General features: G+C 44.9%; 1 protein-coding gene across 12 annotated transcripts in view; it reads left to right on the top strand.

Annotated features, from left to right (window-relative positions):
* FGGY (FGGY carbohydrate kinase domain containing) overlaps positions 1-21,511 on the top strand; it is a 456,020-nt gene that overhangs the window by 5,726 nt on the left and 428,783 nt on the right. For 8 of the 12 annotated variants that reach the window (XM_047788880.1, XM_047788885.1, XM_047788882.1 and 5 more), the window contains exon 2: positions 16,287-16,501. In XM_047788880.1, coding sequence (XP_047644836.1) covers positions 16,295-16,501 — 207 coding nt within the window. In that variant the 5' untranslated portion in view covers positions 16,287-16,294. Of the gene's footprint in view, positions 1-9,669; positions 9,828-10,184; positions 10,274-16,286; positions 16,502-21,511 lie in introns of those variants that run through there. The other 4 variants (XM_047788883.1, XM_047788875.1, XM_047788876.1 and 1 more) reach the window with 3 other exon arrangements.

Here is a 21,511-nt window from a genome sequence, read left to right as displayed (position 1 = left end):
ACTTAATATATAAAACCACATAATAATATTTTTTTTGATTCTTGCCTCCTAGCCTTTGTGCTACTGCTATTTTATGTTGTACATTTTACTTCTACGTATATTTAAACCCCGTGATACATAACTATTATTTTGGTTTTAAGCAGTCAATGACTTTTTAAGACATTTAGAAACTTATTAGGGACTTCCTTTAAGGGCTCAGCAATTAATGCACCTGACTAGGACCCATAAAGATGTGGGTTCCATCCCAGGCCTCACTCAGTGGGTTAAAGATCCAGCATTGCTGTGAGCTGTGGTGTAGGTTGTAGACACAGCTTGGATCTAGCATTGCTGTGGCTTTGGCCCAGGTCAGCAGCTATAGCTCCAATTCAACCCCTAGCCTGGGAACTTCCATATGCAGCAGGTACGGCCCTAAAAAGCAAAAAAAAAAAAAAAAATTTAGAAGTCTGTATATGTACCTACATAGTTACCTTTATGCTTTTCTTTCCATTTTATGGATCCAGGTTTCCATGCAATGTCATTTCCCCCCAACTTATTGTGGTACAGTTCTGCTGGTGATTAATTTTTTCATCTTTGGTAGGTCTGAAGAAGTCTTTATTTCACCTTCAGTTTTGAAAGATTTTTTTTCACGGGATGAAGAATTCTAGATATAATGTTTTTTTCATTTAGTCATTCAAAGATCTTGCTCTACTGTTTCTTAGCTTGTACTATTTCTGGTAAAAAATCTGTTGTCATTCCCATGTTTATTCTTTTGTGTGTAATCTGCATCTCCTACCCTGACTGCTTTTAAGGTTTTCTATTTATCATTGATTTTGAATAATTTGATGATGGTATTTCTTGGTTTAGTTTTCTTTATATTTCTTGTGCTTGAGATTCACTGATATTCTTGAATGTGTGGATTTTACAGTTTTTGCCAAATCTGGAAAATTTACAGCCATTTTGTCTCAAATATTTCTCCTGATCCCTTCTTTGTTATAGTTTAGAAAGTTTTTAATTATTGTATCTTGAAGGTCACTGATCTTTCTTCATTTTCTAATCTCATATGGTCAGTTTTTCATCTCAGACATTTTAGTTTTCATTTCTAGAATTTCACAATGAGTCTTTTTTTTTATCTTTCATGTCTGAACTTTTAAGTTCATTGTTTCCTTTTTAAACATATGAACTTCAGAAATAATAGCTCTTTAATGTCTTTGTGGTTGTATCAAATGCGTCAATGCTAGGTCAATGTCTTGATATTTCTCATTTTAGGTATTTTCCTACTTTTTTCCATGCCTGGTAATTTTTGATTGAATATCCAACATTATGTATATTACCTTATTCAATGCTGGATATTTTTATGTTCTATAAATATACTTGAGTTTTGTTTGGGGCATCTGTAAGTTATTTGGAAACAGTTTGATTCTTTTGCCTCTTGCTTTAATCTTTGTTGAGCAGGACCAGGGCTAATTCTTTGGCACTGCTGAGGTAAAATTCTTCTGCATACTCTACCCAATGCCCTGTTAATTATGAGCTTTTTTTCCACTGCCTAGTGTGAATAGGCACTATTCATGGCCTGTGTGAAGTCCATTGTTCACTGCAATCCTTTTGAATGCTTCTGGCTCAGATAGTTTCCTCACATGCATACAGTGATTATTACTCTACTGAATAATTGAGAAGTACCTGTTGCAGTTCTCTGGAATTCCCTTTCTGTGCCACTCTCTCTTGTCTTGCACTTTGCCCCAAGAATTCTAGCCTCTTTGTTTTCCGTAGACTCCAAGCTCTGTCTCCTCAGCTTGGGGAATTGCAGGACTTGGTGTGGATTTCCCCTTCCTGTGCCCTGGTCCCAGGCAGTCAGTTTGAGCAATTTCAGGATACCTAATTTTTTCCCCATCTCTTTGTGTATTTTGTTGCCAAATTCTGATGTCCAGTGTCTGGAGAAACTTTGTTTCCTGTATTTTGTTCATTATTTTAGTTTTTTTTTAAGTGGGAGGGTAAATATCATGCCTGTACTCCATCTTGGCTAAAAATAGGGTTTTTCAGCTGGAATTATTGAAGAAAATTGAAAATGGGACTATCTGGGGTTGTGAGGAAGGGATTTCAAGATGCCCAGCCTCTTTTACTCCTTAAGAGGCATAGTGGAGGAAGTATATTGGAAAGGATTATAAGCCATCCTCAAATTAGTATAATTTTAGTTTTATTTATTTATTTATTTGCTTTTTATGGTCATACTCATGGCTTATGGAAGTTCCCAGGCCAGAGGCTGAATCAGAGCTACAGCTGCCGTCCTACGCCACAGCCACAGCAACGCAGGATCTGAGTTGTGTCTGCGACCTACACCACAGCTCATTGCAACGCCAGATCCTTAACCCACTGAGCGAGGCCAGAGATCGAACCTGCAACCTCATGATTCCCAGTTGGATTCGTTTCCGCCGTACCATGATGGGAACTCCAAGTGTAATTTTAAAGGGACTCTTTAGAAAGATACAGGCAGCGTGAATCCCTGTGGCTAATAGTAGTATGGTTGTTGTATCCCTCTACTTAAGAGGCAAGGAGAGAAATTGTTTCCAGAACTCAGAAGGATAAATTCCACGGAAAAGCCTGCCTTGACAGAATCCATTATCTTAGTTCAAGAGATGCAGCTAATCCAACGCGCCTCCAGAGGAAGTGAGCCTTCTTGACCTTACTTTCCTTCTTCTTTTAAGGCTTCTAGTGCTCTCCATCTCTCTAGTGCAAACCCAACTAGATGACAGAGGGTTAGAGAGCCTTAGAGGTCAGATTATAATCCCAGGGCACAGGGCGGGCAGAAAAAGACTGAGCGTGTGGTGGGGTGGGGGCAGGGGTAACCTGGGAATAACCTGCAAAAGGAGTCAGTGATTTCCTGGCTACAATGTCAGGGGGTTTGGTGGTGCCCCTCGAGAGCAAGAAGAGAAGTATGTTGGGGGAGAATTAGGTTTGAAATGTGAGGGAAAATGATGAGATTCTTTTCTAAGCTAGGCATACTTTTTCCTGGAGATCATGTAACCCCTTTATCATCTGAAATGATGAAAGAAGTTCTTATTAACACAGATGACAAAACAAAGCAGAGTTCACGTAGCAGGTTTATATACAGTGTTGTATGTGAGTGGTGGGTTTAGGGAGTGTGGGAAAATAAAGTAAAAATTCTTCAGGCTCAATGTGTATGATGCCAGTCCTGTGGCCAATCTGGATTTGGGACTAAGTTACGCTGAAATCTGTTGCAGACCAGACCGAGAGCTGAGTTCCTTGAGTTTCACTCAGCTGGCCATTGGATGGAGAGATTAAGGTAGGACTCAGCCTGGGAGTTCCCTTTGTGTATCTGTAAGTTAAGAACCCGACTAGTATCCATGAGAATGCAGGTTTGATCCCTGGCCTCACTCAGTGGGTTAAGGATTCAGTGTTGCTTCAAGCTGCAGTGTAGGTCACAGATGCAACTTGGATCTGGCATTGCTGTGGCTGAGGTGTAGGCTGGCGGTTCTGGCTCCGATTCAACCCCTAGCCTGGGAACTTCCAAGAAAGAAAGGATTCAGCTATTGATTGACTACGGCGGACGAAAGTTGAGAAGACAGATTATAAAATCAGTCATGACTTAGATACACCAAACTCAGAGTAGTTTACCAGATTCTGGGATTGTGGAATTATGTGGCCACCTTTGATGTTAGAAAGTGGCTATTGGACTTGGAGAAGAGACTTGTGGCTGCCTGATGGGAGGGGGAGGGAGTGGGAGGGATCGGGAGCTTGGGCTTATCAGACACAACTTAGAATAGATTTACAAGGAGATCCTGCTGAATAGCATTGAGAACTTTGTCTAGATACTCATGTTGCAACAGAAGAAAGGGTGGGGGAAAAAATGTAATTGTAATGTATACATGTAAGGATAACCTGACCGCCTTGCTGTACAGTGGGAAAAAAAAAAAAAATTATAAAAAAAAAAAAAGAAAGTGGCTATTGTTAGGCTGTTTTGAATCATCCTGTGACATAGTGGAAAGAACATGGGAGTCCCTCTGGTTTTTTTGGTTGTTTGTTTTGCTGAGTCTGTGACATTGGGCAAGTGAAAAAAATGCACAGAAACTTGGTTACCTCATCTCTGAGTTGTGGATCCTCCAAAGTTGTTGGGAGGATCAGCAAGGGCATCTTCTGAGACACTGGTACCCGGCCTGGAAGGGAGGAGATGCTCATGAGAAATCTGTAGATCCAAGATGCGGGTTGACCCAGAATATAAGTGAGTTTGAGAAACACTGGGATTCATGTGAAGATATGTATTGGTAGAACACAGGTAACACTAATGTCTAGGGGCTTATTAAGGGAAGAGTAGGGTCTTTGAAAAGGGCTACCTCAAAGCCCATCATCAAAGGTGCTTGTGGAGGCACCTCCGCTCCCTTTCTTTTTTATCCGGAATACATTATTCTGATGTTTAGTGTCAGAGACTGGGTTTGGGGCTGGATGGACCACTGATTTGCTCCAGCATGTGATGCATCTGGGAGTCCTCAGGGAGGATAGAGAAGACCTACTGTGTGCTCACCATGTGTGTGAGCTCAGCCCAGCTTCCCTCATCTCCACACAGTGTCATGTGGAAATGTGGGTGTCTGAAGAACCTTCTTGCTAGTTGTAGCGAGTGCCCCTTCTCCCTTCTTACTCTGTTTTTATTTTGGGAAAAGCTATGGCAAGGAGGAGCAGTTATAGGAGCAAGAGGTAGCTAGCAGAGAGGAAAGAAAACCCAGTAGAAGGGTGTGAGAATCATCTCAAAACATCTAAGAGATAGCTCACCTAAAAGAGATTAGGTGGTTTGGGTGATCCTGTGGGATAAAAATGAGGACTAGAAGGTGGAAGTCATTAAAGCAGACAGCTCAGTATGAGGGAGATCTTTCTTATCATTACCGTCACAGCTACTTCTTGCAAAATTTCAAACAGCATTGAGAAGGGAAGTTAAAAATTGCCCTTCAAGCTTCCACTGCCTATCTTTTCCCTAGATGTTACTGCAGTAAGCAGGCTTTTGCATATTCTTCCTGAAGTTTTGTATGTTAGGTCTTCATATGGTACACTGGTTCTCAAACCTTAGCATCCATCAGGGTAGCCTGGAATGTTTGTGGTGGTACAGGCTGCAAGCCAAGCCCTCCAGAGTTTCTGAATCAGTAGATCTGGGCTGGAGCCTGAGAATTTGTATTTCTGACATGTTCCCTGGTGATGCCTGATGCTGCTCTTCTGGAGACCACAGTTTGAGAACCAGTGATGCCCTTTCCTCTTTACAAAATTAATATAAATGCTGCCATTCTGTCTAAGAACTCGCTCTTTTACTTGATAACACATAATTAGCATTTTGCTTTAGCTCCTTCTCATTGTTTTTAATTGCTGCTTCTGTACCAATTTTAGCAAGTCCCCTGCTAATAAACATTTGATTTGTTTCCAGGTTCTTATGAATATGCTCTTGCTCTTACAAAAAAAGTTAAAGTAGACATTTTTGTGTATATCTTTTAGGTGAGCCAATCTGCAAATTCTTAGAAGATAAATTCTTAGAAGTTCAACTCTTGAGTAAAAGGCAAATGTTGCCAAATTGTTCTGAAGGATGTTGAACCAATTATTCGCCCTCTAAAAGCCTATGAAACTGCCCGTTTCCTCCAAACTCTTGCCGAAAATGAACATTTTCAATTTTTGCCCATTTTTTAAGGTATAAGAGTGTATCTAATGTTTTGATTTGCATTTCCCTCCATTATTTGTGAGGCTAATGGTTCACACGTATGCATTGTATATCTTTTTCTATGAAGTGCAAGTTTGTATTTTTTGCGTTACAGGAGGGGAGGACAGTTTGAACAAAGGTGCCAAACCTTCATTTGAGGGGTTGCTAGTAGCTTTGCAAGGTTGGGGTATTAGGGGATTTGATCGGGGGGAGGTAGGGGGTAAGGTTAGAGGTCCAGGCAGGAGCCAGAGCTTCCAGGTCCTCGTGGGCCCAGTGAGGAACTTGGGCTTTACTTTGAGCAGAAGCAGCATCGATGGTGTTTGAACTTGCACTGTGGTCTTGGTAATTTTAATAGGACATGCTTCTGGAAGGGCACACGGTCCAGTCTAATGTTTAATCCTCTAATAACTCATTCATTAGGCCTTTCACTTTGGTGCCTCGAAGCCACTTGGCCGTTCTTCATAAACAGGTAAACACAGGAATAGGCCAGAGACCTTAGCGAACCTCTGGCTGGGCTTTGTCTTTGAGGAAGGGGTTTTGCAAGCTGGTGCAGGGGGTGGATTTTGTTGTTCTACCTGATACTGCCCTCAGCCCTTTCTGAATTTGTTGACATCTGACAGCAGTCATTAAGGTTGGTGGGTTCTTCTGTTGTTTTAATCTGAGTGACTTTCTGGGAAAAGCCATGGATTTTGGCCAATGTACTAATGATAACAACATTGCTTTGAAGGTCTGATCAGTCCTGTAGGAAATCACTTTATAGTTAATTATGTCCACAAATCAACAGCAGACTGTTGGAGAAGAAAGTGACAGAGGGGGAAGTTCCCTTTGTGGCTCAGTGGTTAAACGAACCAGACTAGGATTCATGAGGATATGGGTTCAACACCTGGCCTTGTTCAGTGGGTTGGGGGATCCAGCATTGCCGTGAGCTGTGGTGTAGGCCAGCAGCTGTAGCTCCGATGATTCTACCTCTTAGCCTGGGAACCTCCATATGCCATGGATATGGCTCTAAAGAGCAAAAAAAAAAAAAAAAAAAAAAAAAAAAAAGCCAAAAAAACCCCACAAGTGACAGGGGAGAAATACGTATATATTTAAATTGCTCACAACTCTGAAAGAGGTCAGGAATTCTTATAAAGAAGAGTCCACTTAATAATACATCACTAAGTTTGCTTATCTTTTTCCCTGCTAAGTCCATAGCTTTGTAGCTGACATGTTGGCATTAAATTGTTATAACTTTGTGTTGGAATCAGGACACCAACCCTGGCTCTCTCTGTACCTGTTCTGCCGTTTCTCTGCTTCCAGGGTCCTAGCGTGAAATTAAGAGGCCATGAGTTTCAAGCTTTGACTTTTAGTGAACTCAGGGTGTGAACTGGGTTTGTGATAAACTTCATCCTTCTTCTCCCCTCTACACCTGTGCCTGTGGAAGTGGGGCTCAGGGTCAAGGAGGAAGATTATTCTGGGAAGGAGTGAACTTCTTTACCCAGAAGAGAGGCTTGCTGATAGTGCTTCTAGAAGTCGCCAGGGACAGTTTTAGAGACATCCCCCGCACACACACCCATGGCATCCAGGCTAGGGGTCGAATCGGAGCTATAGCCACTGGCCTACGTCATAGCCACAGCAAAGCCAGATCCAAGCCTCATCTGTGACCTACACCACAGCTTAAGGCAACGCCCAGATCCTTAATCCACTTAGTGAGGCCAGGGATCAAACCTGCATCCTCATGGATGCTAGTTAGATTCATTTCCACTGAGCCATGACGGAAACTTCTAGAGCCTTTTTATGTTAAAAGGTATTTGACTATTTTATGCATTGATCTTTCCCTCCTTCCTCCTAACTCAGTGATTCCCCTACTGCTGCATTACACAGGCTCTGCCTCTCTAGGTGGAAGGAAAGTAGGAGACCAGACATCCTTAGTTAATACCTAGTGTTTCTCACGGTAGCATTTACAGTGACCTAGGTGGTCTTCATTAATCAGAACATGGAGGAGGCCTTTCTAATGGTTGAGTGAGAAGTTTTCATAGGCGAGAACACACTGGAATTGTGTTTGGAGTATATCCAGGATGAGAACAACTTGGGGGGGGACGCCCAGTCATTTCAGGGGTGGGTAAGAGTCCTGCTCCAGCTTAGACAAAACTCAATTGGAATATAGCCTCCCTCTGCTACGGGCTTTGTGATCATGCACTGGATGTTGCTCCTCTCTGGATTTTCAGTGTCCTCACCTGTACAGGGGAGAAGGATTCGTGTCATAAGTGTGGGTTCCCCTCTCCCTTACTCTGCAAAGAGAATAGCTTGGGAGGGCATTCTAAAGCGCTTGGGAGGCATTTTAACAAGGAGCTGCTTTCTTGGATCCCAAGGGCTGAGGAGAAGGGAGAGTGAGTGAGGTTCTCTAGAAGAGGACATGGGAGATGCCGAGTTTAATCTGCTGCCAGGCACTGTTTGTTTGTGGAGTTTGGGGATGTCATTTGATGCGTCAGATTTTCCAGCCATGATTTCCTTAGGATCTATACCATGCATTTGGCCTAAACATGGTTGGGTTTTTTGTTTTCTTTGTGTCAGCTGTCGTGCCATTGCCTGGCTTTTGGAGAGTGGTGGGTTTGGGCCACCATCCAGGACCAGCTTGGTTTTGATCCTTGTGGCTGCCACATTGTGAGGCTGGCATGAGGATTTGGGGAGTTTTGCCTTTCTTTTCTGCTTGTTGGACTCCAACTTTGAATTTAAAAGGACAGACAACCTTTCTACTTTCTGATTTCATAACCATACCTCTCCTCCAGTCACCTCATATTTGTCTTTAAAGATGGGCTCAGTTCAGGAGTTCCCATCGTGGCATAGCAGAAACGAATCCGACCAGGAACCATGAGGTTGCCGGTTCAATCCCTGGCCTCACTCAGTGGGTTAAGGATCTGGCATTGCCGTGAGCTGTGTAGGTCACAGACGCGGCTCAGATCTGGTGTTGCTGTGGCTGTGGTGTAGGCTGGCAGCTACAGCTCTGATTAGACCCCTAGCCTGGGAACCTCCATATGCTGAGGGTGCAGCCCTAAAAAGACAAAAAAAGACACACACACAAAAGATGGGCTCAGTCCCAAGCACAAAGATCCTAAACATCCTGAAAAAATACCAGCTTCTGGTCCAGTAGTTGGATAATAAACTCTTACTGCCCCCCCCCCTTTTTTTTTTTTACCAACTATCATCTCTGTATTCTGTGGAGTAAGGTGGAGTTGGAATAAGACGCTTGGCCCTGAGAGTATGGCTAGGATTCTGGTGGAACATGAAGCCGCTTTACTGCCATATGCAATGTCACCATGAGCGTGAGGTTGAGCTTGAAGTACGTAAACATGGCATCACTGGAAGGATCACCACTTGGTTTTGCTTACATTAAATTGTGAACCCTCTAAAATCAAATTATGTATTTCAGACTCTTACGTTAAATTGTCAACTCTTTAAAGTCAGAAATTATGTGTTTTTCAACTTCTGATTCCTAGCATCTTGGCACAGAGAAAACATTTACCATTTGCTTTGTTTCCTGGAATTTGAGCTGTTAGGTATGGTGAGAATACCTAGGTATAGACAATGCACCCTATTAAATAATTGAGGATGTCCCCAGGTGATTTGGTATTGGAAGGGAGGGTTGGCACATATTAATAATCCTAATAATTGCTGCCGTGTACCGAGCATTACCATACATCAGGCAACTCTGGCTATGTAATCTTGGTTAATTGTTCAAATACTATGAGACTGTAGCCTCAGGAGACAGCCTTTAACTTTAAGAGAAGTACCTGTCAAGTACCTGTACTTTTCCTCCAATGTGTATTTTTTGGAAAAGCCAATGGAGAACCAGGTTATTGCCAGATTATCTCCTTCCTTCCCTTCCCAAACTTTCTTTCCATCTTACAACATGTGGGAGTTGTTTAAAGTGGTATTTAATTCTTGTTGTTAAGGAGACTGAAGTGGACCAGCATACCCATTGCTTTATCTTTTTCTTCCCAAACTTCCCAACCCCCTGATTGCAGTATAACTAAGTAAATGAATTGTGTGGGACGCGTGTACCTGGGTTCCCAGCCAAAGCCAGAGATCAAAGCAGAGAGAGGATATTGAGCTTCCTCCCAGATCCCCGAGACGCTGTCCCGACAGTCCTGGAGGAGTGGCTCTTTAAGAAATAGGACTGCAGGTAAGCTCATTCACTTGGGAGGGTTATAGGCTTAGGAAACAATGTTATTGCTATTTGGTCATTTCGAGGAAAAGAGGAGGAGAATATAACAGAACAGCCCCCGGAGATTGGTTTTCAGTGCTGTCTCTGCAGCAGGATCTCTCCTTAGGATCCCGTGAATAGTTTTGCAGAGACCTGCCTCTCTGGGATCCTCTTCCCTTTTCTCACGCTTCCTCTGATCAGCTTGCACATTTGTTGAAGACTCAGCCGTGAAGCCTGTGGTTTCCTGTGGCACATTTCTAATAATATTTGGACAGGCTATCATTTAATGAACCACATAAATATTTATCACAAGAGCAGTCTTTTGATCATGAACAGGGGCTAAAAACCAGTCCAGTCCGTGCTGGGGACTTGGCCGGGAGGCTGTATTTCTGCCCTTCGGAGCCTTCAGTCGACTGAGAAGTTAGGTAAGGCTCTGGACATGTGTGCAGGCCGCTTGAATTTCTCTCTGTAGCTTTTCTTTCTCTTGGCCTCCCCAGTCCATGTCCTTCTTTCTCGGTCTGACCTGCCTCCCCAGATCCCCATCAGTTGTTTTTCCTTTTAGAGAATTGATCTCCACCTGAAATGAATGAGCTGGGACCAACCTTCTGACCATCACCACTCATAAATCAGGCTCCGGAGCCCCACTGTCCTAGCCTGGAGCCCTAGCTTCTCTGATTTTGTGCTCTGTGGCCTTAAATAGCTTTATTGCGGAGAACCTCAATCCCCTTACCTGGAAAATGGGCTCATAGTGCCTACCTCACAGGGTTGTCACGAGGACGAAGTGAAAATTACAGAATCAGGCGGGTGACTGGCAGAGCGTAGCTTAATAAATGCTATTGTTGCTGCTTTTGTTGTTGTTGTTGAAGAAGTGGTTGAAGGATTCTGTTTTCATTTTTAAGTTGGTGTGTGGAAAGAGCCGTAAACGTGCCTTAAGAGGCCAGGGTTCAAGTCCAGGTGCTGCTATTGTTTACTCTTTGTGTCACTTGGGGCAAATTCCCCCATCCGTCTGAGGTATAAAATGCTGATAGGTTTACCAGCTTGACTGAATTTCAGTCGGAAGAGATGAACAAATGTATGAAAGCACCAGACATGCACAAGGATCCTAATCCTTTAAAAAAAAAAAAAAAACAGAAAAAGGAATAATGTTTTCCATGTTGCAGTTACTTTATTTTTTGAGGCCAAGAGGAACTGGAACACAGTTTGGCGTCTAGGACACAGCAGTGAGGACTTATGACCCAGGAACAAAGGGCACAGAGGGAGCGACAAAGAACCTGAGTTGCAGAAAATCCTCTGGCAGAGTTTTTATAACTCACGGGGTCAAGTTTCAGGGTAGCTGCCCGAGGGTTTGAACTTCTCTGCTTCCCTGCTTTCAGAGCCCAGGTGTGGAAACAATCATAAAGAGATCACTGAAAACGATAGTAATGGGAAACACGGTGAACCTGAACTATTTAATTAGGATCTCTTTCTTACAGAAACATGAACTGGGAGCTGTGTGTGAACGGTGCAGGGAGAATGTAACACCCTGATCCCCTGGGTCTGATTCTCTTCCCAATGGATGTCTTGGTCGTATGGTCTAGAAATGGGTAGGGGGCCAGGGAGAGGCCACCTGGCCTAGGTAGGGGGTGGGTCACTCTCTACAGGTGGCAGGTGTCCTGAGTTAGCCAGTTGTAGCCAAAGTAGGCAGGGACACCTAGCAGAGCCCTTGGCAAATAGGCGTTTAATAAAATGGAGGGTAACAGGCAGTAGAGCTTTCTAAGGACAGGTAGGGATGCTGGACCAGAGGGAATGAGATTGCTGTCACCTCTGTGACTCGCTAGTTGTATGACATTGGAGCGAGTTGCTTTACCCGTCTAGAACTCATTTACCGCATCAGTAAGATGGGGATGGTAACGGTAATTATCATCCAGGGTTGGTATCAGGATAAAAAGTGGATTAGAAATGTAAGCAAGGTGCTTAGTGGAGCATTGGATACACAGCAAATATGTACCTTTTATTATTTCCCTAAAGGTAGGTTATAAAGGTATCCACTGAGTCCCAGAGACTTGGTGAGTTCGTGCTCTGTGCCAGAAACTGGGCTGGCACCAGGGATTCATCTGTGGTCCAGCAGCAGTGGGGTTAACTGTCTACTGGCAAAGCTCTACTCTCTATCCAGGGAGGGGGTGGGGTTCTTCCGAAGAGTGGACGCTTTCCTGTTTAGCCAAGTGATGGGTCCACAACCCAGAGCTGGAGTAAGCCCTGGGTCAGCTGCAGAGTAGAAATCTGCCTCTTTGGAGTCCCCATCGTGGCGCAGTGGTTAACGAATCCGACTAGGAACCATGAGGTTGCGGGTTCGGTCCCTGCCCTTGCTCAGTGGGTTAACGATCCGGCGTTGCCGTGAGCTGTGGTGTAGGTTGCAGATGCGGCTCGGATCCCACGTTGCTGTGGCTCTGGCGTAGGCCAGTGGCTACAGCTCCGATTCAACCCCTAGCCTGGGAACCTCCATATGCCTCGGGAGCAGCCCAAAGAAATAGCAAAGACCAAAAAAAAAAAAAAAAAGAAAAGAAATCTGCCTCTTTGGGTTTGACTGGAAATAAATCGGGTGGGCTGGGTGGTGGGTGGCACGAGAGAGTCAACACTGAAGAAGGAGCCAGGCCTGAGGGGCTGGGCCAGCCCCCAGGGGGACTCTCTTGTCACTGAAGCTGGCCAGAGAAGCCTGGATGATGGCCAGCCAGGTCTGTGTGGGCCAGAGTGTTTGTATAGAGTCTTCATTCCCTATGTCCCCCCCCCCCGCCCCCTGCCGCTACCCCCACCCGGTTCTCCTTGCAGTGTCTAGAATAATCTTGGAAAGTTGTAGCCAGGAATGAGAGATGTTGGCTTGCCAGGATCAGTGTTGAGGGGCAGCACCCTGGGCCCTTCCCAGGGAGACCGTGGGGAGCTAAGAGAGGGCATCCCAGTACAGCAAGAGCCTGTGTGTGGTCAGTAGGGGAGGAGAGCAGCTAGCCTCTCTGCAGGCAAAGAAACCGAGGAAGATGTAAGCCACTGTCCTGTTTTGTCCTTTACTGTATCCTCAGCTCTTAGCTGGGTGACTGGTCCTACATTTCTTCAAATATCCATCATTAATTGCAAAAGGCCTCATTATTTCTGATGTTACAACGAAAACCTGCTACCAATTAATTGTAAGATGCCATTGATTGTAAGGTTCACTGATTTCAGAGAAGCTAAGTGAAAAAAATGAGTGTCTTAGAATTAATAAAATGTGATTGTCAGCATCCAATAAGTATTTGTTAATTGGATGAGTAAAGCGTGCAGAAATTAGAATCAAGGCGAAACACTAGTGCAGATAAGTACAAACTTAGGAATTCAAACTGTTAAAGCATGAACCTGTTCATCCTTGTTTTCTATTAAGTCACTGATTTAGGTGTTCATTCAGCAAAAATCTATTGAAAACCAATTATGTACCAGACACCGTAGGAGCTGGGGATACAGAAATTGGCCAGTTCCTTTTTTTTTTTTTTTTTCCAAGTTCAGACCAGTAAGGGAGACAGGCGCAGAAACAAAACCAAAAAATCACAGGTGGTCTTTTTTTTTTTTTTCTTTTTCTTTAATGGCTGCACTCCCAGCATGTGGAAGTTCCCAGGCCAGGGACTGAATCCAAGCTGCAGTTGAGACTTCTGCTGAAGCTATGGCAATGCCAGATCCTTTAATCCACTGTGTGCTGGCCGGGGATCTAACTTGGGCCTCTGCAGTGTCCTGAGCCCCTGAAGTCAGGTTCTTAACCTACTGCACAACAGTGGGAACTCCCAGAGTGCTAAGTTTTTAAAGACAGCAAGGGACACAGTATTCACATGGCACCCAGGGATGTAAAGATGCAAGAAGAAGTCTCCCTGAACCGGTGATGGTTGAGCTGGATCTTAAAGTTAAGTCCATGGTCAGCCGGCACCCAAGAGAGGAAGGAATTAGGAAGGGAAGAGCAAGTGTGAAGTGGTGACAGTGCTGTAGCAGTGCAGAGCCCCTGGGAACCTGGGGGGGCTTCGGAATGTCTGGAGCTTGGTGCGAGAATGGGCCAAGAGAATGCTCTGGGAGGCATGGTTGGAACTGCAGGCAGAGCACAGCTCCTGGTAGGCTGGGATGCTGGGCCCAGGGCCTCAGCCAGTGGTTCTCAGCCATCTCGAGTCCTGAGGAAGGACCCCGCCCAGCGACTGCTGGACAGGAGAGTAGAGAGCCAGGCAGGGATGACCTTTGCTTCAAACAGAGCAGTTCTGCTTTGATCTGTTTTATTTCAATTTTCTTCGAGTTAGGGCTTAAAGAAAGGGTATCCCTGTTGAAAGCATGAAGGAATGCATGGTTTGAAAACTGGTGCTGCTGGTCCTGTGGGTGAGAAGAAAAGAAAGGCTTAGGCTGGAGCCTGAGGTTCTTCTCTGAAGTTCAGACGAGTGTAGCACATGTTCTTACTACAGCTGCCTCTCCAACAGCCTGTGAACCAAGGGGGGCGTGCGCCTGCGTGCGTACACACACACACACACACACACACACACACACACACCCTTGTGATTAAGTCAGAAGGCATCACTCTTAGTGAAGCTGACTTTGGGGTGGACATCCAGGAAGCTGTAATGGAACATCTGCTGGCTGACTTTGTTTTAGGATCCCCTAGGGTGACTTTGCCCAGGAAACATTGCCTTTTGGAATGGAACAGTGCCAAGTGCTGCTATGGTGGCAATTAGACTCTGGGCACTGAAACCACCTACCCGGGAACTTGTAGCATGGCCACCTGCCTGGGTGTCTTGGGGGCTTTTTCTTATTCTTTAAAAGGCCAGTCTGGAAAATGAAAGCCTCTGTGAGATGTCTCTATCATGGGGGCTAATCTGACCAAAGGGACTCAGGGCAGCAGTGAAGGCCACGGAATTCCTGAGTGTTCTCTGGTGAGATCTCCTTGTAACTCACAGGGGATCTGCAAAGAAAACAGATTGTCTGACATGTTCCTGATCCTGTCTCCCTTGAGGCTCCTTCCCAATTCTCAGTCACTTCCTGACACGACCACGGGTTATCTGCCTCTTCTCCAAACGTGTACTCAAGGCTGTTGAGAAGGAAAGGGAAGGAGGGAGACTTGGGAGCATGCAGATGGGGGCGGGGTGGTGCCCTCTGAGTCCAGGCTGCTCTTGAGCAGTGCTAGTTAAATCTCTTATCTTCTCAGAGACCTGTCTGTCCATCAGTATAACGTGTATCATTGTAATAATGTGTATTTCCTGTTCTTAAGGTTGTGGACCTGGCATTAAGAAAAGTTAGGTATCTCTTGGGGTTTCGTCTTTGTCACTGTAAAATGGATACTTAAATATACTCACCTCTGGGGCCAGGGGGAATTGGATGAAGATATTCTAAAGGTACAGACTTCTAGTTACAAGATAAAGAAGTTCTAGGGAAGGTCCCATTGTGTCTCAGTGGTTAATGAACCCAACTAGTTTCCACGAGGATGTGGGTTTGATCCCTGGCCTCACTCAGTGGGTTAAGGATCCGGCATTGCTGTGAGCTGTGGTGTGGGGCGCAGAAGCAGCTCGGATCCCGCATTGCTGTGGTTATGGCGTAGGCTGGCAGCTACAGCTCTGATTGGACCTCTAGCCTGGGAACCTCCATATGCCACAGGTGAGGCGCTAAAAAGACAAAAGACAAAAAAAAAAAGTACTAGGGGTATAATATTGTACAAAATGGTAAACATAATTTAACCCTGCCATATGTTAAATACATGAAAGTTGTTAAGCAAGTTAATCCTAAGCACTCTCATCACACAAAATTCTTATTTCTGTTTCTTTACTTTTATATCTAATAGATAATGGCTGCTCACTACACTTACTGTGATAATCATTTCTTATGTTTGTAAGTCAAATCTTTATGCTCTACACCTCGGATGTATTCCATGCTGTGTGTGTCAATTATAGCTCAATAAACTGGAATTAAAAAAAAGACTTTGTAGAGTCAGAGTGAGGAGTAGAGGATGTTTATACTTTTTACAGTGCTTGCTGGCACATAGTAATGCTCAGTAGGTAGTTTTTCTGAATGAATAGTTGACTGGGTAGATGAGGTTTGTTTTTAGTACCATGGCCACAGTTGTTGGTTTGATTCAAACTCTGTGAGAATAAAGCATATCTATTGCCTCTAGAGTCTCAGTTCTGCAACCCTCTATCACGACTTTGCTTGAATAATTATGCAGTTTGCAAATGCTCACCATCTGACTCCCTTCCAGGAACGGAAACTCCATGTCCGAAGCCACATCTTTCTGTTCACCTACCACCTAGCTCAGAGCCTCTTAGCACACCATGGCACTCAGTCTTTGTTGGATGAATAAGTAATCAGTAGCCACCAGCATGTCAGCTGCATCTCTTTGATTTCTACCTTCAAAGTGTCTCGTGTTCATCTTTGAGGACCCACTTGGTCTTCACCTGGCTTTGCCCTTGATCCCCACAGGTGGAAGGATGGCAGAGCCCGGTGGAGATCAGGAACCAGGGAGCTACTATGTGGGTGTGGACGTGGGGACAGGCAGTGTCCGGGCGGCTCTGGTGGACCAGAGGGGCACCCTCGTGGCTTTTGCAGATCAGCCAATCAACCAGTGGGAGCCTCAATTCAACCACCACGAGCAGTCCTCCGAGGACATCTGGGCTGCGTGCTGTGTCGTCACAAAGGTATGGCCACAGTGCTGGCATTCTCTTTTCACACTTGCTCCCTGCTCCCACCTGCTGAGTGAATGCTGTGTGTCTGTCTGTTGCCAAGGACGACATCAGGGTAACTTTAGACACAGGTTTTGCCTTTCGGGAGCTCATAGTCTATGGCAGAGACCAATAGGCAGCTGAGCTATGTCGTAATAGGTACTGGGAACTAAGTGACTATGGCTGGAGCTGAGGAAGGGGCCAGCTCTGCAGGGCTCAGGGTAGACAGGACAGAGGATTTGGTCAGGTGTGACCCAATGTGAAGATGTCATTGATCACCACAGCTAATTTTTTTTTGTCTTTTTAGGGCTGCACCCACGGCATATGGAGGTTCCCAGGCTAGGGGTCGAATCGGAGCTGTAGCTGCCAGCCTATGCCAGAGCCACAGCAATGTGGGATCTGAGCCGCTCCTGCGACCTATACCACAGCTCATGGCAACGCCGGATCGCTAACCCGCTGATCGAGGCCAAGGATCAAACCCTTGTCCTCATGGATACTAGTCAGGTTCGTTAACTGCTGAGCCACAACGCAAACTCCCATAGCGAATTTCTGCTGTGCCTTCAGGCGTGCCCAGTACTGTGTAAAACGTGGTAACGTGCATCACTGCATCCTCACAGTGACCCAGTAAAGTTAGTACTATTACTACCCTCACTTTATTGAGGAGGAAACAGAGGCACAGAAAGATGGGATAACTTGCCCAAGTTCATGCAGTTGCTAAGTGGGAAAGGTGTCATTCTGACTCCAATTCCACACCCTGGGTCCCTGGACTGCCCTGCCTTGCAAGAGGACAAGTGAGGGGAGGCTCGTTTTGTTCGGAGGGAACAGCCCGTACAAAGACGTGGTGGCCTGGGAACACGGTGGGTTCTGAGAAAGGAAGGAAAGTCTGGCAAGACCAGTGCGTCTCTGAGTTGTGCCAGGTAGATGTTTATCTTGAGTGTCCTTGGTTTGCCGTCAGCTTGCTGATTTGGGAAAAGGAGTGATGCTGCATGAGAATCGTTCCTCTTTAGTTTCACTTGACTGGTTTTATATCCTGGTGACGAGAAATGACAGAGATGCTGTTGTCTTTTTTTTTTTTTTTCCGGAGGGAAGAATAAAGTCCTGGGTTCTCTCTTCTCCCCAGTTCCTAGTTTAGTTCCTTAAATATTCATGAAGGGCTTGGTAATTTGCAGATGGACAATTCACCATTCTGTCCATATTGATCAGTCTGTTTAAATTTTTATGAGCTCTGGGCTGCTTTTAGTGCCCCCAGAGAAGAAGGCAGAGAGAGGAGGTGGGGGTGGGTGGCACTGGAGCATTCTGTAGGAATAAAAGGTGGCACATCTTCTCTTCTGCCTGTTTAATTTTCCTCCACCCTCCCTCCACGCCATCCCCCACCTTGGTGAGAACCTTCTCCTCTTTGCCCTTGGGTCTCCTTTGTTCTTCCAACATATAGCCTTTCTTGCCATTAAGGAAATAGTCAAGAAGAAAATATAATCCCCTGATGAAAAGCTGCTTGAAAACAGGTCTGCTCTAAGTACAGCTTGGTTTAATGTTAGATTTTTAATCATCTCCCAGTGGCAGCCACTTTGGCATCTTTTGAGCCCCGTTAGCCACGTGAGTGCTCTGGGCATTTGTTCTTGGTGACGCTGTCTCTCTAGCAAACCTGGATAAAGCTTTGGTTCTTAGGCTGTTCCCCCACATGGGATATGGCCATGCAGCTGCCATGCAGAAGTAATAGCGTAAGCATGAGGTATCACTCACTGCCTGTTGCTGTGTGAGGTTGAAGGAGGGAAGGTTTTTGTTTTGTTTTGTTTTGCTTTTTAGGGCCACGCCTGTGACGTATGGAAGTTCCCAGGCTAAGGGTTGAATCAGAACTGGAGCCATAGCAGAGCCACAGCCACAGTGGATCCTTATCCCACTGAGCAAGGCCAGGGATTGAACCTGCATCCTCATGGATACTAGTCTGGTTTGCAACCCACTGAGCCCCAGCAGGAACTCCCGGGAAGCATTTTTATAAAAGGTAACATACTAAAGAGCACAGATTCTGGAATCAGATCTCCTGGATTGATATCCTAATTCTAAGATTTATTTGCTGGTCATCTTGGACAAGTTATGGTTTCTTGCTTGAGTTTCCTCATCTGTAGAGTGGGTATGATGCTTATTCCTGTCTGCATTGGGTTGTTGTGAGGATTAATGCATCTACAATGTCCTAACAGTGCCTAGAAATGAGTAAACACTGTGATTCCTATGGGGATGATGACAACAATGGAAATGAGTAGATTATGGAGGAGAATGAATTTCTAAGATGAAATACTGAAAAGTCAGAAGCAGCCAGGGAAGCATCTCATAGGAGTCTTCACTGACTCCCATTCTGCTTAGGGTTCTTTCTATGTGAGATTTGAGAAGCAGTGGCCTGGGACACAAGGTGGCATAAAATACATCCTGACCTGTCTTTCTCAAGGACTTAAGGAAGACAGAAGCTTGAGAACAGCTATACTGCTTTTGTTTTCCCCTACATTGTTCACACTGCCTGAGATGGTTTTCCCTTCGTCAATTAATAAAAAACAAGAACAGTAATCATCATAATAATAGGATGATGGTGATGACGAGGGCAGCTAATATTTCGTGGACACTTGTTATGTTCCAGGTACCATGCTGAACATTTATACCTTCCACTTCATTTTACCCACAAAGCAACCCTTTTTTTCTTTTTATGGCCGCACCTGAGGCATCTGGAAGTTCCTGGGCCAGGGGTTGAATTGGAGCTGCAGCTACAGGCCTACACCATAGCCACAGCAACACCAGATCTGAGCCGCATCTGTGACCTATGCTGCAGCTTTTGGCAATGTCAGATCCTTAACCCACTAAGCAAATCCAAGGGGTGAACCTGCATTCTCTTGGATACTAGCACGGTTCTTAACCCACTGAGCCGCAATGGGAACTCCCACAAAGCAACCCCCTTGATGTAATTATCATTCACTCTGTGTTTTGTTTTGTTTTGTTTTTTTGATTGTCCACACTTGTGGCATTTGGAAGTTCCAGGCCAGAGATCAAATCTGAGCCACAGCTGTGACCTACGCTATAACTGCAGCAATGCCAGATCCTTAAGCCACTGCACCGGGCTGGGGATTGAGCCCAAGCCACTGCAAAGACAACACCGGCTTTTTAACCCACTGTGCCACAGCAGGAACTGCTATTCACTCTGTTTTAAAGCTAGAAGAAATGAGCTATGAAAAGGTTTAGTAGCCACTCAGAGTCGGGTTAGCCTGCCACTGCTCCTAGTCATGCTCTACCTCTGGCCCCTCTCTTCAGCCTCATCTCACTCCACATGCCCCCTTCTTGGAAATCATATGAAGCCACATGAATTTTTTTTCTTTAATTACCACTATAGGGTGACCCTTGAGCTTATCCTGATTCTTACATTAACTTTTGTGAATTACAGGTGCTTTTACCTGGCTGTCTGCTCATGTGGAAAATGTGTGCCCCTGAGCAGGGGTCATATCTTGGTTATTTGTACTTCCTTAGAGCTCCTCGCTTGTACTATGCACCATTCATGTTGGTTGAAAACATGAATGGATGAAATGTCTGTTGTTCATTATCTGGAATGTTCTTCTCTCATCTTTTTTACCTGCTCAGCTCCTGGGTACCTTTTAAGGTCAGCTTAAGCATTCCTTCCTCCTGGGAGCCTTCCTTGAGGGCTTCTGACAGTCCCTACCCTCCTTTGAGCCCATGTTTGGGCTGCTCCAGAGCCCATGTCTTCCCCTGCATCATTATGTGGTCCTTACCAGACTGCATTTTAATTGGTGGCTTGTTTAACCCACGAGCTGAGCTCTTGGAGAGCATCATCCCTGTATTCCCAGAATCTAACTCGTTGCCTGGCACAAATCTGATGCTCAGTAAATTGTTGAATTAAGGTTGCTTAGAGCTAAAACCAACCAAACAAAAAACCTTCTGACATTCTTCATCTCGTTCAAGTGTTGCCATAATCTGGGAGGCAGACTGCCATACTTCCTATTAGATGGCCATGCTTCCTACTTGACGCCTGAAGATACTGAGGCTCTGAAGCTGAAGAGTCTTAGAGAAAGACTCTAGTGAGGTGATTCCAAATCCTCTTCTCTGTTCTGTTCACCACTGCCCCTAAAATTGCCAGGTCTTTATTGAGTTGGTCCCCACACATCTAAACATTTCTGTGGAAACACTCAAGTCCTAGAGTTCTATGTCATGCCTGATTTTCAGGGCTTCTTCCCCTCTTTGGAGCCACAAATCTTAATTCCCTCAACAATGCAAGGATAGTTTCAGTTAACGCACAGAAAGAAGATGATAAGCTGGAGGTACCATTCAGTCAGCATGTTATTTGTTAAATGTCATCTAGTTTGAAAATATTTGTTGAGCACCTTCTATGTGTTATGCTCTTTGCTAAGCATGGTGTATAGGCAAGAGGGCTACAATTTTCCATCCTTAAGGATGAAAGACTTCAGTTGCATGGAAAAGACAATACCCACGAAGGCAAGGAAGTAGCATTTTTAAGTTGTACCAGCTCTATGAGTAATGGTTGGAGGGAGAGGGAGCAGAAGAACGAGTCATCCACATGGGATTGAGCAATCATGTTAAATTCTTACTTTCATAAAACCTCTATGTTCCTATCCATTTGACTGTCATACAAGGTACGTAGGGGGTTTCTATTCCCCTGTTATATTTGAAAAGAAAACCTGAGATTCATAGATTTAAGTGACTTTCCCTAAGTTGTCCAGGAAGTGGGAGATAAGCCTGAACTTAGGTCAGATCTCTGCATTCCCTCCAATACCTCACTCCTTCATCCTTTGTCTAGATTAGCGTTAGAGTGTAACGGACCTTGTATATGCCCTTCCCGTCTCCAAGCCCTTTTCTTCCTTCTTGGAGCTGCAATGATAGATATATTTTAATGCTGATCTGATCTTGTTATTCTTTGGCTGACAACTCTTCTGTAACTCCGCACTACTATTTGCATGGAACTCAGAATCCTTAACG

This window comes from Phacochoerus africanus, chromosome 8 (assembly GCF_016906955.1).
Source record: "Phacochoerus africanus isolate WHEZ1 chromosome 8, ROS_Pafr_v1, whole genome shotgun sequence".
Classification (NCBI taxonomy): Eukaryota; Metazoa; Chordata; class Mammalia; order Artiodactyla; family Suidae; genus Phacochoerus; species Phacochoerus africanus.
This window is presented reverse-complemented; position numbering and strand designations above follow the sequence as displayed.